Source organism: Homarus americanus, unplaced genomic scaffold, assembly GCF_018991925.1.
Source record: "Homarus americanus isolate GMGI-L3 unplaced genomic scaffold, GMGI_Hamer_2.0 scaffold19318, whole genome shotgun sequence".
Lineage (NCBI taxonomy): Eukaryota > Metazoa > Arthropoda > Malacostraca > Decapoda > Nephropidae > Homarus > Homarus americanus.
This window is the reverse complement of record NW_024732238.1, coordinates 7,096,848-7,115,319: the sequence shown is the minus strand read 5'-3', so window position 1 is coordinate 7,115,319 and position 18,472 is coordinate 7,096,848. Positions and strand designations below refer to the sequence as shown.

At 49.6% G+C, this 18,472-nt stretch overlaps 1 protein-coding gene across 2 annotated transcripts in view; it reads left to right on the top strand.

The window, feature by feature from the left end:
- The window catches only part of LOC121868417 (SH3 domain-containing kinase-binding protein 1-like), a gene marked incomplete at its 3' end in the record, with an annotated part of 82,151 nt that overhangs the window by 13,975 nt on the left and 49,704 nt on the right, over nt 1-18,472 (top strand). Inside the window, 2 exon segments of one of the 2 annotated variants that reach the window (XM_042369034.1) lie at nt 15,706-15,754; nt 16,566-16,807. Coding sequence (XP_042224968.1) covers nt 16,757-16,807 — 51 coding nt within the window. 2 annotated transcript variants of the gene reach the window in all.

Below are 18,472 nucleotides of genomic sequence, written 5' to 3'. Positions count from 1 at the left end.
TGACAGTCATTGTGTGTTAAAATAGAGACAGACAGAAATGTGGGCAGGGTCTCCACCACAGCATTGTATTCGAGAAATATCAGGTTTACTTTCCTTCTCTCCCTTCAGTCCATCTCCTTCCTTCCCGTCTCCTCTCCTCACCTCCTACCTCCCCCTTCCCTCGCCTACCTCCCTCCCTCCTTTCCTCGCCTACCTTCCTCCTCCCTCCTTTCCTCCCTTTCTCTCTCCTCACCGTCTGTCTACCCCGTCCCCGCTCCCTCACCCCTTCCTGCCTACCTTCTCCGGCCGACAAGATTGTATTTCCAGTGTTTATCACAGAACCTCCGTCAAGTCATGTATGGAAACGACCTTCTAGATACCTAATGACCGTGTGATTGTGGCTAGGCATTGTGTGTAATAATAATATGTCTGTATATATAATAACTTAATTAACGGTTTATTGAAAGAGCTTGGCAGCCAGAAGGCTGAAAATATACAGTTACATATTTGGGGAATGGGTTTCGAATTTACAAATAATACAAGTAACACAAAGTGACACAAATAAGACATGTAATAACTAGATGGGGAAAAGCTCAAACTACAGTTTGAACTTCAACATAGTGACAGTGCAAGGAGTAGTGTTTTACTGGGGTGAATACACTGTTATTACAAGTTATTGATAATTTTTACAATGTGGTTGGGACTGGGCTGTTCTTATGGCGATCAGTTCATTTTGTGCTGGAGCTGGATACGTTTGTGGTGTCAGACAACAATTCTCGGACTAGGGATCTCAGGTGGTAGTAGGAGCCGGTGTCGAGATGTTGAAGCTTCTTACCAAATTTGCAGATGAGCTCGTGGTGATGATTCAGTGAGAGTCGAAAGGGTCAGTGTGTTGAGCGCTTCTTGATGTGTGGAGTAGAAGGGGAAGAGCAATCTTGCATGCCTCTTTTGCACTTTCTGGGTGTTTTGCACGTGGTGTGGCATTTTAGGGAGAGAAGAGGAGCCAGGTGGGGGAGGCATGGGTGGGCCCCAGGAGTATGAATGTTAGAGTAGAAAACACTGAGAGAACTCACGTGGTACTAGAAACTCAAGGACTTGGGAGTCAGAAGCTGATTTGACGACTTCACTGACGTGTGGTTTCCAATTTAGTTTGTTGTCTATGGTGCCGAGGGCTTCATTAGGAATCTCTACATACCAATTGTGTTCGGACCTAAAGTAATGTGGAAGGGTGGGTCTAAATGTCGGAGGAAGTTGATGTATAACCATGAGATGTGGTATGGTTGATGGTGACATGGTTGATTTGGTGGCCCGGATTTTGGAGACTGTTCAATACGCGAAGGGCGGTATGAGTGTGAGCAATTGTGACACTGATCCCAATGTGTGTGTGTGTGTGTGTGTGTGTGTGTGTGTGTGTGTGTAATAATAATATGTAATAATAATAATAATAATAATTAACGGTTTATTGAAAAGAAGAAAGCAGCACAGAAAGGCTGAAAATATACAGATTACATATTTAGAGAATGGGTTACAATTACAAATAATATACAATTAACATAATGACACAAATAGACCATATATATAGATGTGTGTGTGTGTGTGTGGTAGTGTGTGTGTGTGTGTGTGTGTGTGTGTGTGAAAACTTATAAAATGAAAACCCAAAAGAAGTACCCTTGATCTAGTCAATTGTGTCAGTATCACTTGTCACTTGTGTTCAGTTCAATCAGCACACGACACAGCTCCCTCTCTCTCTCTCTCTCTCTCTCTCTCTCTCTCTCTCTCTCTCTCAGCTGGAGGCAACACAGTGACTCTGGTTGGTAACACTGTGAAACCTGCGATTAGCAATACTGATGACCTGTGATAAGATTTCTGGCAGTAACCATTTGGCAGCTTTTGGTTATTCCACCGCCGTGATTTGTTTATATAGGAGAATCATGATTTCCTCCTGACAGCGATTCTCTGTTAGTACTGTGGTTATTGCTGGTGTGTTTGTCACTGATTATTGTTATTGCTGTGATTATTTGGATGTTATTGACCACGTTTGTTCTAAAGGTTCCTATGAGTAAGGCAGCCAGTGTCCCATATTGTGAGACGGTGGTGGGACACGTTACGACACGGCGAGAGATTAAGAAACAGACGGACACGATGGAACTGGCGGACGGACGGAAAGATTACAATGAGCAGGCAGGATCATTGCAGTACTGTATATATATCTCAGGACTACAGCAGACGCAGCGAACAACATCCTGGATACGGCAGGACACAGACCTTAAGGGTGTGTGTGTGTGTGAAGCCATGTGTGTGTGTGTGTGTGTGTGTGTGTATTATTGTGTCCCTCCCATTGTTCCAGCGGAGGCAGAACAAATGAGCATTGTCCCGCGGCTGGTGTCAATGAGCGTGATACTAGCTACAACTTCTGGATTGAAAAACAAACAAAAAGCAATAGCATACTCGAAACCTCAACCTAAAACCTAACTTAATTTTAACTAATGTCTTTAATCTAGCAACCTCAGCATGAGCTAACCTAACCTAATCTAGTAACCCTAACACCCAACGTTGCATTAGGCTGGTTTGGGTGAATTTGATTTGGTTATGTTCAGGGATAAACTAAAGTTAGATTGGTTAAGCAAGGTTGGTTGAAGTTGAGTTAAGATGGGTTAGCAGGTTGAGTTGGGTTTAGATTGGGTTATCTTGGGAGTTTGGTTGGGTTGGGTGGGTTGGGATTTAACAGGTTGGGTTGGGTTTAGATTAGGTTAGCTTAGGTTGAGTTGGGTTTAGATTAAGGTTGTGGGTTGAGTTGGGTTAGATTGGGTTGGCAGGTTGGGTTGGGTTAGATTAGGTTGGGTTCGCTTGGGTTGAGTTGGGTTGGGTGGGTTATGAACAGTCAAAATTGAATAAAATGCTAGCGGTTAATCTATGCAATACATATAAGTCTTAGGTACAGGAACACACACACACACACACACACACACACACACACACACACACACACACACACACACGTTAGGTAGGGGTGACGCCAACGGGTAATGGTGTGTCAAACATGTATACTGTACTGGATTAAGATGTCAGGTCGCTTGGGGTTGAGAAGTTAAGTCTGTCTGTCTGTGGGGATCTGTGTCTGTCTGGTGTATGTGTGTGTGTGTCTGTGGGGGATCTGTGTCTGTCTGGTGTATGTGTGTGTGTGTGTCTGTGGGGATCTGTGTCTGTCTGGTGTATGTGTGTGTGTTTGTAGGGGTGTAGAGGGGTGACAGAGCGGGGCGAGGCGGCTGGGTGATGGGTTCTGAAATAGGTATCAAGAATGACAAGGTTACATCCATATTTATCGTCAAAATGCACTTACGTACCGTACCCCATTTTCCTTCCACTACCCATTCTAGCCATTCGAACCATTCATTTAACTATTGATCCATTCATTTATTCGACCATCCATCCAACTACTACCATCACTTCTCTCGCCACTACTATTTGTTGCCGCTGCCGCTCTTGTTTTTAGGGAGAGAATGGTAGGGCGTGTGGTCACTGTACCAACATAATGACAGTTTCCCCATACTCTTTCTTTCCCTTCCCACTCTCCCTTCTTTCCCTCCCGCTCCCAGAGGTAGTCACCTTCCCACGCACCCCTCCCAGCGTGACACACACCCCCACACACTCCTGAAAAGCTTGCCTCTGGCTTAATTAACAGTAGGGAGAGGGTGAGGTGCAGGCCAGGTAGTTTAGTATGGCTGAAGGACTAAACTGCCTTAATATTACCGTCACCGTCACAGTGGAGGGCGTAACACTCCTGTGTGACGTCCGTGTCCAGTAACAAAAGGCTTCAGGGATTTGGTGTGTGTTATTGTTGTGTGTCAAGTGACTCGTGACAATTGGCTTAACGGCGGCAACATCATGTGACTCAGTATCACGTGATGCTTAGGATAAAAACACACAGTGCTCATAGCTTGTCAACACCACGTGACGCTCAGGATATAACACTACCACCACATGACGCTCAGCCGCTCAGGATATAAATAGCTTTTTATTCAGGAATCAGGATACAGCAATACACGTGGGACCTGATTGTTTTAAACATTGGGTGCATAATTATGTATTCCGGAGCTTCCGACGTAGTTATTGTAAATCGGAACACTGTATTATGTTGGTTACTGAAATAATTACAATCTCTCTCTCTCTCTTTGTTCCCTAAAGTTTGCGCACGCTTTTCCCTCGTGGGTTTGTTTACATCTGGTAGGTTGGTAAACATTGGTGGCGACGAGATCAGCTGTTCCTCCCTCCCTTGGTCTAAGCCATAGCTGGTCTCTCAGCTTCGTATTCGGGGTGTTTGTGTCTTTAACTGGTGACGTAAGGTCGTGTTTAACTCACCCACGTTAAGTTAAGGGGCAGTGAGAGTGTGGGTCGATTATGGCTTCAGTGCCCTAACCTAACCTTACCTTTTAAAATCTGAACCCCCTCCTAATGGATGGATTAGGTTAGGTTAAGGTTCGAATAGGTTAGGTTGAGATCAGGATAAGAGTACTGTCGGTTAAGGTTAGATCAGGATATGATAGGGTATATCGGGTTAAAAAGGTTAGGTTAGGTTGGAGGGATATTAAGAACTGAATTGTCTATTTGGTCAGCAGCAAGCTCCCAAGTACAAATCTCCAGTTCACTCCTGTCACGCACTGAGTAAGGGAAAGTTGGTGGTGTGTGTGTCTCGTTACGGTGTTTGCCTCCCCCTCACACACACACAGGCCACCGCAGGCACGTGTGTGTAAATTTAGAGTATAGAGAAGGTGGAGGCGGTTATGGGAAGAAGATGGTGGAGGAGGAATGAGTAGATGATATATAGAAGGTGATTTGGAGGTGGTGGTGGTGGAGGAGGTGTGGGGGTGGAGGAGGTGTGTGGGTGGAGGAGGGAGGTGTGGGGTGGAGGAGGTGTGTGGGGATGGACAGTCACTGTGGTCGTGGTGGTGGTTGTTGTTTACGCCGAGGAATGGGTCTTGGGATTCTCTCCCTACCCCCACTGCAGCCATGTATACTGTGGGAGGGGTGAAGGTAAGGAGAAAAGGGGGGATGTGGAGGTAGATAGAGATGGATAACAGAGTGGGAGAGGTGTGTGTGTGTGTGTGTGTGTGTGTGTGTGTGCGTGCCGTGTGTGTGTGTGTGTGTGTGTGTGTGTGTGTGAGGTACACAGAGCATCACGAGGTTCACACAACAGGATGAAGGAATATTGGGATCACTTTAAGAATCTCCCTCCCCCATCCCTCTCACTCCCAGACAGCTGCGGGAACTCTTCAGGCGATCCAAATACTTTACTTAAATTCCTATAATAGTTAGTGTCTCGGTGATGCTGGACATGAGCCGATTATTTTAACACCGAGGTTTAGAGCAGGGGTTCTCAGCCAGGGGAATCCCAGGGGATTCAGGTTTTCGTGGGGAATGTATATGTATTAATATGGAAAAAATAAAGTTTTCAGTACTATATGCATATTATTATTTGGAATGCACTTTTTAAGGCAGACAATCTTGGAAGGAGGGAATGACATTCTGACATATATGGTGAAAAGGGGTGCATGGGGCAAACAAGGTTAAGAACCACTGGTTTATAGGCATTCAGTATATATCGTGTGGTCTACTTAACACACACACACACACACACACACACACACATATCCCTACACACATACCCCACACAGCCCCTACCCACATACCCCTACCCCACACACACACACCCCCACACACACACCCATACACACCCCACACACACACACACCCCCCACACACACACACCCCCACACACACCCCCACACACACACCCCCACACACACACACCCCCCACACACACACACACCCACACACAAACACACCCACACACAAGCCACACACCCCACACACAAACACACCCCACACACAAACACACACACACACACACACCACACACCCACACACACACCCACACACCCACACACACACACACACACACACACACACGACATTACAGTATTATTTATAACATATAACATAAAAATGTTACAGCTTGGTAGAGTATATATACTATACTTCGCTTTATGTTTACCTGTACCTGTTGAGAAATTCCAATTACCTGAGGTGTTGTGAGGTGATAAAGTTACCTGCGCGGCCAGTCACTTGAGGTATGTGGAGTAAGGCCAGGTGAGGACTGCTATCTGTAGGTGGGTGATGTGGGTCACTGTCTCACTTTATCTCGGAATGTCCATGATGAGTTGTGTCAAGTGATAATGTTTGAGTGTGTCTGTCTGTCTGTCTTATCTGAAGTTAGTTGTACAAAAACTCTCTATCTCCCACGAACCACACTACAACCAACACAACTACCACTACAACCGTCATCCCAGCAACAACCACAAGTCACCAACAACCACCACTAACACAAATCACTACCACCATCCTGGGCTTTCTCCTCCCATGCCCATCTGCTCTGCCCTCGTAGCTTTCACCCCCCCCCTCCTCCCTCTCCCTCCCCTCACACATGCATGCCTTGCCCCCCCCCTCCCGTTTTCGCTCCCCATATGGTACACACACACCTACACCATACAACTTCCTGCCTCCCCTGTAACTAACTCTCTCTCTCACCTGTGTTTCTCTCACCTGTCCTCCCTTACTCTTCCCCATCTCTTCTTATTCTCGTTCCTTATCTTCTCTTTTATTCTATCTGCGTCTTTTTCTCTCTCTTCTTCTTCTTGATCTTTCATCTTCCTCCCTTCTCTTCCCTCCTACCCTCCTACCTTCCCCCTCCGCCTTCCTCCCTCCCAGCTGAGCGTGAAACAAGCCGAACATGTTCAAACTTGTCAGCGCACTATAAATAGTATAAGATCACAGTTACTGCAGGGGGTCGTGGGCAGCTGGTATCCCTAAGTGTAAAGTGTAAGTAATTTAACCTGGCTGGCCCACTTATACGTCACGGCGTCTTAAAGGTTGGTGAGTGAACAGTCTACCTGGCGCTGTTACGTCACGATTTAAAGGTGTGAAGTCGGATCAGGTGAAGATTACCATCCCCCCCACCCACCCCCACTCACCCCACTCTGTCCAATTTGCTTCACATATACTCACCCTGATGCTAACCTAACCACACCACCCTGATGCTTACCTTACCTTATCACCCTAGCGCTACCCCCTCCCTCCCTCAGGCTGGCGTTAGGGGTGATTCTTCAGGTGAAGCAATGAACTCAAGTAACACGTTAGAAAATTATATACCTGTACAAGAACGCTGGCAGGTCTGGGCTATAGGTAATTGCATACGAACAAATGATTTCGTAAGGTGAAAGACGCTATAGAATATGATAAACAACTGAAGGAGAAACAGTGTGCGTGTGTGTGAGAGGGAGAGGCATTGGAGATAGAGATAGAGTATAGCTCATTGGCTGCACAGGTTTAAAATCTCCTTGAATATTATGTGTCGGTCTTCTTATGTCGTGTACAGTTACTTGAGGGTGTCGTATATTACGTTCTGTCCAGTGCCGGATTTAGACCCATGGGCAGCCTCTTTGTGGAGGCCCCCCTCATTATAACTACCCAAGAGGGTGGGGTGGCGAGTGGCGAGCCTAAACATCCGTCCGTCTCTGCCTCCGTCTGTCTCTGCCTCCGTCTGTCTCTGCCTCCCGTCCGTCTCTGCCTCCGTCGTCTGCCTCCGTCCGTCTCTGCCTCCGTCCGTCTCTGCCTCCGTCCGTCTCTGCCTCCGTCCGTCTCTGCCTCCGGGTGCGTCTCTGCCTCCGTCGATCTCTGCCTCCGTCTGTCTCTGCCTCCGTCTGTGTCTCTGCCTCGTCTGTCTCTGCCTCCGTCCGTCTCACCTCCCGTCCGTCTCTCTGCCTCCCGTCTCTGTCTCTGCCTCCGTCCGTCTCCTGCCTCCGTCCGTCTCTGCCTCCGTCCGTCTCTGCCTCCCGTCCGTCTCTGCCTCCCGTCGATCTGCCTCCGTCCGTCTCTGCCTCTCCCCGTCTGTCTCTTACTCCGTCCACTCTGCCTCCGTCCGTCTCTCTGCCACTCCGTCCGTCTCTGCCTCCGTCGTCTCTGCCTCCGTCGATCTCTGCCTCGATCCGTCTCTCTGCCTCGTCCCGCCACCGTCCCGTCTCCTGTCGATCCGTCTCTGCCTCCGTCGTCTCTGCCACCGTCCGTCCTCTGCCTCGTCGATCTCTGCACCGTCCGTCTGCCTCCGTCGGGTCTCTGCCTCCGGTCCGTCTCTGCCGCGCACTCCGTCCCTTGCGTCTCTGCCTCCGTCTGTCTCTGCCTCGATCATCTCTGCCTCCGTCCCGTCTCTCTGCCTCAAATCAAATCCTCTCTCTGCCTCGTCGTCTCTGCCTCTCCGTCCGTCTCTGCCTCAGTACTGTCTCTGCCTCCGTCCCGTCTCTGCCTCCGTCCGTCTCTCACCTCCGTCCCGTCTCTGCCTCCGTCCCGTCTCCTCTCCTTGCGTCCCGTCCTCTACCCTCCGTCCGTCTCTGCCTCCCGTCGTCTCTCCTGCCTCCCGTCTACCGTCTCTGCCTCCGTCCGTCTCTCAATAACTAATAAGACCTGGAATCTAATTTGGTGTGTTGGGGTATTGTTAGAACGAGGTCTGAGGCGGTGGTGTTGGGATGGTGTTGTGGTGGCGGTGTTGTGGTGGTGTTGGACGGTGTTGTGTGGTGGTGTTGGACGGTGTTGTGGTGGTGTTGGACAGTGTTGTGGTGGTGGTGTTGGACAGTGTAAGGTGTTGTGGTGGTGTTGGACGGTGTTGTGGTAGTGTTGAAGTTGTGGTGGTGTTGACGGTGTTGTGGTGTTGACAGTGTTGTGGTGGTGTAGGACGGTGTTGTGGTGGTGTTGGACGGTGTTGTGGTGGTGTTGACGGTGTTGTGGCGGTGTTGGACGGTGTTGTGGTGGTGTTGACAATGTTAAGGTGTTGTGGTGGTGTTGGACAGGGTGGTGTTGGACAGTGTTGGGTGGTGTTGGACGGTGTGGGTGGTGTTGGACGGTGCTGGTGGGTGGTGTTGGACGGTGTTGTGGTGGTGTTGGACAATGTTAAGGTGTTGTGGTGGTGTTGGATGTGTTGTGGTGGTGTTGGACAATGTTAAGGTGTTGTGGTGGTGTTGGATGGTTGTGGTGGTGTTGACGGTGTTGTGGTGGTGTTGATGGTGTTGTGGTATGGACAGTGTGGTAGTGTTGGACTGTGTTGTGGTAGTGTTGGACGGTGTTGTGGTGTTGACGGTGTTGTGGTAGTGTTGACGGTGTTGTGGTTGACGGTGTTGTGGTGGTGTTGGACGGTGTTGTGGTAGTGTTGGACGGTGTTGTGGTAGTGTTGGACGGTGTTGTGGAGGTGTTGACAGTGTTGTGGTGGTGTTGGACGGTGTGTTGGTGTTGGACGGTGTTGTGGTGGTGTTGGACAGTGTTGTGGTGGTGTTGACAGTGTTGTGGTGGTGTTGGACGGTGTTGTGGTGGTGTTGACTGCTGTGGTGGTGTTGGACAGTGTTGAGGTGTGTGGTGGTGTTGGGACAGTGTTGAGGTGTTGTGGTGTTGGACAATGTTAAGGTGTTGTGTGGTGTTGGACAGTGCTGTGGTGGTGTTGACGGTGCTGTGGTGGTGTTGGACAGTGTTGAGGTGTTGTGGTGGTGTTGGACGGTGCTGTGGTGGTGTTGGACAGTGTTGTGGTGGTGTTGACGGTGTTGTGGGTGGTGTTGGACGGTGTTGTGGTGGTGTTGGACGGTGTTGTGGTGGTGTTGACAGATGTGTTGTGGTGGTGTTGGATGTGGTTGGTGGTGTTGGACAATGTTAAGGTGTTGTGGTGGTGTTGGACGGTGTTGTGGTGGTGTTGGGCAGGTGGTGTTGTGGTAGTGTTGGACGGTGTTGGGTAGTGTTGGACGGTGTTGGTGGTGTTGACTGGTGTTGTGGTATGGGACTGTTGTGGTGTGTTGGACGGTGTTGTGGTGTGTTGGACTGTTGTGGTAGTGTTGGACGGTGTTGGTAGTGTTGGACGGTGTTGTGGAGGTGTTGGACAGTGTTGTGGTGGTGTTGACGGTGTTGTGTGTGGTGTTGGACGGTGTTGTGGTGGTGTTGGACAGTGTTGTGGTGGTGTTGGACAGTGTTGTGGTGGTGTACGGTGTTGTGGTGGTGTTGGACGGTGCTGTGGTGGTGTTGGACAGTGTTGAGGTGTTGTGGTGGTGTTGGACAGTGTTGAGGTGTTGTGGTGGTGTTGGACATTGTTGAGGTGTTGTGGTGGTGTTGGACGGTGCTGTGGTGGTGTTGGACAGTGTTGAGGTGTTGTGGTGGTGTTGGACAATGTTAAGGTGTTGTGTGGTGTTGGACAGTGCTGTGGTGGTGTTGACGGTGCTGTGGTGGTGTTGGACAGTGTTGAGGTGTTGTGGTGGTGTTGGACGGTGCTGTGGCCTCTTGCACTTTGTGGTGGCGAAGGGGAACTTGTCCACCTTACTGTTAAGTTTTAGCTACAATTGGTTAACCTGGTTTTGACTGGTGTGTGTGTGTGTGTGTGTGTGTGATGAGGGAGGGGTGGTGTGGGTGAGGTAGGGGTGGGTGGGTGAGGGAGGGGTGGGTGGGTGAGGTAGGTGTGTGTGGGTGAGGGGGGTGGGTGGGTAGGGGTGTGTGGATGAGGGAGGTGTGTGGGGTGAGGGAGGGGGGTGTGGGTGAGGAAGGGGTGTGTGGGGTGAGGAGGGGTGTGGGGACTCACTACCAGTTCCTCGTGTTAGTTTAACCTATTACCAGTTAAGGCGGCGTCTTAGATAATTATCACTGAAGAAAAATAATGTTGTCCTTGAGTGTGGAGACTGTAAACAATCTCTTCTGTTGGGGCTTAGGCTCACACCTTACTGAGTGTAGGAAGGTACGGGAAATGTCACAGGCCCAACCCAACCCAACCCAAGAAAAATAACCTAACCTAACCCAACCCAACCCAACCCAAGAAAAATAACCTAACCTAACCCAACCCAACCCAACCCAACCCAAGAAAAATAACCTAACCTAACCTAGTGTAACCTAACCAAATATAAGCTAACCCAACCTAGCCAAATATAAGATAACCCAACCTAGCCAAATATAAGATAACCTAACTTAACCCAATATAAGATAACCTAACTTAACCAAATATAAGATAACCCAAACCACCAAATATAAGATAACCCAACCTAACCAAATATAAGATAACCCAACCTAACCAAATATAAGATAACCCAACCTAACCAAATATAAGATAACCCAACCTAACCAAATATAAGATAACCCAACCTAACCAAATATAAGATAACCTAACCTAACCAAATATAAGATAACCAACCTAACCAAATATAGATAAATCCCAACCTAACAAATATAAGATAACCCAACCTAACCAAATATAAGATAACCCAACCTAACAAATATAAGATAACCCAACCTAACCAAATATAAGATAACCCAACCTAACCAATTATAAGATAACCCAACCTAACCAAATATAAGATAACCCAACTTAACCAAATATAAGATAACCAACCTAACCAAATACAGTATAAGATAACCAACCTAACCCAATATAAGCATAACCCAACCTAATCCAACCATAAGATAACCCAACTTAACCAAATATAAGATAACCCAACCTAACCAAATACAGTATAAGATAACCCAACCTAACCCAATATAAGATAACCCAACCTAACCCATTATAAGATAACCCAACCCAACTAAATATACGATAACCCATCCTAACCCAATATAAGATAAACCTAAATATAAGATAACCAACTCAACCAAATATAAGATAAACCAACTTAACCAAATATAAGATAACCCAACCTAACCAAATATAAGATAACCCAACCTAAATAAATATAAGATAACCCAACCCAACCAAATATAAGATAACCCAACCTAACCAAATATAAGATAACCCAACTTAACCAAATATAAGATAACCCAACCTAACCAAATACAGTATAAGATAACCCAAATCTAACCAATATAAGATAACCCAACCTAACCAAATATAAGATAACCCAACTTAACCAAATATAAGATAACCCAACCTAACCAAATACAGTATAAGATAACCCAACCTAACCCAATATAAGATAACCCAACCTAACCCAATATAAGATAACCCAACCTAACCAAATATACGATAACCCATCCTAACCCAATATAAGATAACCCAACCTAACCCAATATAAGATAACCCAACCTAACCAAATATAAGATAACCCAATATAAGATAACCTAACCAAATATAAGGGGGGAGATTAGACATGCAGCAGTAGGTTGGACGTTAAGGTTTGACCTTGGCCGGGTTTCCAGGTGACACACTCGGGAAGGTGTGTTAAAGATGAACCTCCGGAACCACTACTGCAGGTGAAGCCCCGGGGAGGTGTATTATTTAGCGGAGGAGGTCATCTGTGGTGGTGTCCTTCTGTGGTGTGTGGCGCCTGCTGGTGGTGAGTGTGTGGTGAGGGTGTGGTGTGGTAATGGTGGTTGGGATTGTTGTTGTTTCTTATTGCTCTTGACACTGACCAATAAATATTTCTAATGCGTCAGTCAGCTCTACAACTGTCCATCCTTACTGACAAATTGTTTTGACTTAAGTAATCTTTTTTTGTGTCTTGGTTCGGTGATACTATTTTCTCTTGGCTAATTCTGTGTGTGTGTGTGTGTGTGTGTGTGTGTGTGTGTGTGTGTGTGTGTGTGTGTGTGTGTGTGTGTGTGTGTGTGTGTGGGGTCAATCACTGTCAACCCCATTCTGGGGGTGTAGGTGAGAGAGAGAGAGAGGAGGGGAGAGAGGAGGGGTGGGGGGGGAGAGAGAGGAGGGTGTAGGTGGGGGATAGAGAGGAGGGGTGTAGGTGGGGAGAGAGAGGGGTGTAGGTGAGAGAGAGAGAGAGGAGGGGGTGGTGGGGAGAGAGAGGGTGTAGGTGGGGGGGGAGAGAGAGGAGGGGTGTAGGTGGGGGAGAGAGGAGGGGGTAGAGAGAGGAGAGAGAGAGGAGGGTGTAGGTGGGGGAGAGAGGAGGGGGTGTAGGTGGGGGGGAGAGAGAGGAGGGGTGTAGGTGAGAGAGAGAGAGAGGAGGGGGTGTGGGTGGGGGAGAGAGAGGAGGGGTGTAGGTGGGGGAGAGAGGAGGGGTGTAGGTGGGGGGGAGAGAGGAGGGGGTGTAGGTGGAGAGAGAGAGAGAGGAGGGGTGTGGGGGGAGAGAGGAGGGTGTAGGTGGGAGAGAGAGGAGGGGTGTAGGTGAGAGAGGGAGAGAGGAGGGGTGTAGGTGGGGGGGAGAGAGGAGGGGTGGGGGAGAGAGAGGAGGGGGGTGTGGTGAGAGAGGAGGGGTGTAGGTGGGGGAGAGAGGGGTGTGGGGGGAGAGAGGAGGGGTGTAGGTGGGGGAGGAGAGGGGGGTGAGGGAGAGAGAGAGAGGGTGTAGGTGGGGGGAGAGAGGAGGGGTGTGGGTGGGGGAGAGAGAGGGGTGTAGGTGAGAGAGAGAGAGAGGAGGGGTGTAGGTGGGGGAGAGAGAGGTGTGGGGGGGAGAGAGGGAGGTGGGGAGAGGAGGGGTGAGGGGAGAGAGAGAGGGGGTGTGGTGGGGAGAGAGGAGGGGTGTAGGTGGGGGAGAGAGAGGGGGGTGTAGGGGGGGTGGAGAGAGAGGAGGGGTGTAGGTGGGGGAGAGAGAGGAGGGGTGTAGGTGGGGGAGAGAGAGGAGGGGTGTAGGTGAGAGAGAGGAGGGGTGTAGGTGGGGGAGAGAGGAGGGGTGTGGGGGGGGGAGAGAGAGGAGGGGTGTAGGTGGGGAGAGAGGAGGGGTGTAGGTGAGAGAGAGAGAGAGAGGAGGGGTGTAGTGGGGGAGAGAGGAGGGGTGTAGGGTGGGGAGAGAGGAGGGGTGAGGTGGGGGAGAGAGAGGGGGAGAGAGAGAGGAGGGGTGTAGGTGGGGGAGAGAGGAGGGGTGTAGGTGAGAGAGAGGAGGGGTGTGGGGGGAGAGAGAGGTGTAGGTGAGAGAGAGGAGGGGTGTGGGTGGGGGGAGAGGGAGAGAGAGAGAGGAGGGGTGTAGGTGGGGGAGAGAGGAGGGGTGTGGTGGGGTGAGAGAGAGAGGAGGGTGTGGTGGGAGAGAGGAGGGGTGTGGTGGGGAGAGGAGGGGTGTGGGTGAGAGAGAGAGGGAGGGGTGTGGGTGGGGGGAGAGAGGAGGGTGTAGGTGGGGAGAGAGAGGAGGGGTGTAGGTGGGGGGGAGAGAGAGGAGGGGGTGTGGGGGAGAGAGGAGGGGTGTAGGTGGGGAGAGAGAGGAGGGGTGGGTGGGGGAGAGAGGAGGGGTGTAGGTGGGGGAGAGGAGGGGTGTAGGGTGGGAGAGAGAGGAGGGTGTAGGTGGGGGAGAGAGGAGGGGTGTAGGTGGGTGAGAGAGAGAGGAGGGGTGTAGGTGGGGGGAGAGAAAGAGGAGGGGTGTAGGTGGTGAGAGAGTGGAGGGGTGAGGTGAGAGAGAGAGGAAGGGTGCAGGTGGGGGAGAGAGGAGGGGTGTAGGAGAGAGGAGGGGTGTAGGTGGGGAGAAAGAGGAGGTGTGGTGGGGGGAGAGAGGAGGGGTGTAGGTGGGGAGAGAAAGAGGAGGGGGTGTAGGTGGAGAGAGAGGAGGGGTGGGTAGGGGAGAGAGGAGGGGTGTAGGTAGGGAGAGAAAGAGAGGTGTAGGTGAGAGAGGAGGGGGTAGGAGAGAGAGAGGAGGGTGTTGGCAGGGGAGAGAGAGGAGGGGTGTAGTGAGAGAGAGGAGGGTGTAGGTGGGGAGAGAGGAGGGGTGTAGGTGAGAGAGAGAGAGAGAGGAGAGGGGTGTGGTGGGGGAGAGAGAGGAGGGGTGTGTGAGAGAGGTGTAGGTGGGGGAGAGAGGAGGGGTGTAGGCGGGGAGAGAGGAGGGGTGTAGGTGGGGAGAGAGGAGGGGTGTAGGTGGGGGAGAGAGGGAGGGTGTAGGTGAGAGAGAGGAGGGTGTAGGTGGGGGAGAGAGGAGGGGGTAGGTGGGGAGAGAGGAGGGTGTAGGTGAGAGAGAGAGGAGGGTGTAGGTGGGGGGAGAGATAGCTTTGGGGTTGGTCAAGGGCGAACAGCATTCTCCACCAGCATTCCTCCCTCCCTCCCTCCTCACTATCTCATGGACGTCTTACCTCAATTCCTTATCACCAGTAAAGTTCCCCTTATCAGTTACCTTGACCCCCATCAACGTCCCTTCAAGTATATTGTTGTCTCCTTCCTTCAGTTTCCCATCAATGCCCCCCTCCCTCCCCATCACTGACCTGACCTGCCCACGCCCCTCGTCGCGCCATTACCTTCTGACCTCCCAGTGACCTTTGACCTAATATATCCATTGACCTGGCTGTAATTGACCCCTGATCCACCTAACCTCTGACCCACCTGACCTCTGACCTACGCCCACTAGTGCCTGGCAGCAAGCACCTGACCTGTGCCCTTTAGCCCTGTCCTGCTGGCACTGGTCTGCTGCTGCCCACTCTTTAATTCTCTTTTTTTCCTCAGTCAAAAGTAGGACTAATTGTGTGCTCTCTCTCTCTCTCTCTCTCTCTCTCTTCTGTGTGTCTGTTTATACTTCTATCTTTCCACACACACACACACACACAATGGAAATAAAGGGAGAACTACCACCTTGTGTTACATCCCCTTGATCCTATATACCCTCCCTCGCCCTTCTCTCCCTCCCTCTGTAATCTCTGTCCTCCCCACTCCTCCCTCCCTCCCTCCCTCCCTCCTGGGGCAGGTGAGCAGCAACCACCTTCTGCCGTGAGAGAGGTGAGGGAGAGAGACAGTGTGGAGAGCAGTAGACCAGTCAGTCAGCTCAGCGTCGTGGCTCGCGTCAGACGTAACTACAGTGTGTGTGCGCGCTTCGCCTCTTGTCTCATTCACTGTTTGTTTACATTAACGTGCGCGCCAAAAACCATAGAGTTATTGTTTGTTTACATAAGTTCGCGCCAAAATCATACAATTGTTGGTGGTTATTCGACTTCTGTTTTTATTTATATATATTTTGTTTAGCATTGTACAGCTATATAAATTAGTTCATTACTGTTTTCTCGTTTATATAAAAGTGTTAATGGTAATATTCCTCATCGCTGTGGTGTTGTTAAGAACTGTTCAATTTTGATCATATTAGTTAGGTGCGTAAACCAGTGACTCTTTGGTGTTGTGAATCATTCTCAAGAGCACTTTTTATAGCTCGTTATGGAGTGTAATTCGTAGATGGAGACTGTTATTAACCCGTAATCAACTATGTGAGCAAATTCTTATGAACTGTGGATCTTGCGCCTTTACAGATCGTATATGAGAATAAACACCAACATCGAGGTGACTGACGGTGTACGGGTGTTGTGGTCATTGGTGTTCTCTCCGCCGTGTTCTGTGTATTGAGGAACTTTGTGGGCTGGTAGAGGACAGACAGACGCCCGGCACCACAACCCGGCCAATAACAATGATAGTGGTGGAATGTGTACCCTAAGTGACCGCTCCCTGGTGAACTAACCTCCTGCTGACCCTCCCTCTTCAGTCTTCGTCGTGTATGCTGGACTACTTTTACAGCTTATTGTAGTAAGCTTGATGAGTATAGTTGTCTAGTAAACATCGATATACTCGGGGATGTGGGCCCAAAGCTTGGTGCTGAACTAAGCTGGTTTTCTCACTTCCTTAGGACTTTATGTGTGCCACCTGAAGGTACTGAAGATCTAGTAAGCTTGACCAATCCATAGCAAGCAGTAGAGCACTTTGGAAATGTGTAGACAAAGCTTGATGGTAAAGTGACAAATTGTTTATAAAGAGAGGCTGCAGGAGTCGAGGACGAGGTTACTTCTTTCCCTTAACCTGAAGGACGACTCGAGCAAGATGGTGATTCAGAGTACCTTCAAGTTCCTGCCTTTCCTGAGAGATTCGCAGGTAAGTGTTGTGTGTTTACCTGTGTGACCTTGGCTTGGTGTTACCCCCCTCCCTACCGATGATACACCTGTGGTAATGAGGCCGGTGTCTGGTGGGTGGGTTGTGATGGGTCGCGTTGCTGTGTGATGGAGATTTGCCATGAGGTGAGGCTTCCTGATTCTTTCTTTCGTTCTTTCTTTCTTGTCCATCCCTCTCCTTTGTTTCTTTCATTATCTCTCTCTCGAATATTGGCTCCAGTTACGAATATCTGTATAACGAATATTCTCACCCAGATACTCGCGGATATTGAGTTATTAGTGCAGGTGTATTCAGTAATTAAGTGACGGGCAGATAGACAGGTGTGTAGAGAACAAGGAGAGGAGGTGAAAGTGAGAGAGTACAGTTATTACCAGTTTGTGGCGGTGAGTGGCTGTCAGTCAGTCAGTCGTTCAAGGAGGTGCCCAGTGACTGTCAGGCCTTAGGCAAGAACAGTCATTATTATATAGTGTTGTTTATTATTTTCATTAGTATTATTAAAATGTGTATACGCCTTTTGCAGCCTTAAATAATATATACAGGTCATTTTAAAGGTAATTGTGGAATATTTAAATGTCGCGGTGTGTGTGTGTGTGTGTGTGTGTGTGTGTGTGTGTGTGTGTGTGTGTTACCCTCCTCTTGGTGATCGTTAACCCTGACAGTGGTGTAGTTGGTTAATTGGAGTTCCTAATGTCTTTAACGCTGAGAACATGTTTAACTCTGCAGAAACGGGGATGTGGTGGTGGGGGTAGTAGTGGGGAGGGGGGGAATGGTGGCGGTGGTTTGTGGTGGGGGAGGGGGGGAATGGTGGCGGTGGTTTGTGGTCAGTAGTGATGATGTAGGCAGCTGACCTCCACACACTATACCGTATACCCAGTGTTCACAGAGAGACGCCCAGGAATGCACCGCACTTGTTTCTGTGTTCATCTACCCATCCGTGCATCCTGGCCCTGTGAACACGATAACTTGTAAGTAAATCCGAGTGTGGTGTGTGAACAGACTCGGCGTGTGGCGTCACCACAAGTTCTCACACGAGTTCATTGATCAGTGTTATGTTATTGTTATACGGAATTATGTCCTCCACCCACCCACAGCCGCCCTTGTTGTGGTGTTGCGGTTTTTGAGTATTTTATATCAGTGTTGGATAAAGTTACGACCACTCGGGTTATGTTGCGTCGTGGCGAGGTACTGACTGACTGATCTACCTGCCTGTCTTGTGCCTGTCAGGTTGTTGTGGTAGTGACTGGATGTTCGAAAGGAAGGAACAGATGTGTGACGCGAATGGAGGTGTTTACCGTGACGCGTTTGGGTATACACACACACACACACACACACACACACGAGGTGAACGACATAACATTGGTGTGTATGTGTATAGATAGCTGCCACAATATCGCTGAACCTCCATTACGTAATTGGACAAGTTGTGCTTGAGAATGATCCGGCGGTGAGTGGGAGGGAGGAGGCAGAGGAGGAGGCGGGCGGTGGGTGAGGGTGCAGGAAGGAAGGAAGGTGGGTGAGGAAAAGTGCAGGAAGGAAGGCCTCACATAATTTGGGTAATCAACTTTATCTTGCCTGAAGGACATAGAGAGAGGCGAGAAGGTGGGAGAGTGCATTGTAGCTCTGTGTGTGTGGAGACGTGGTCACACA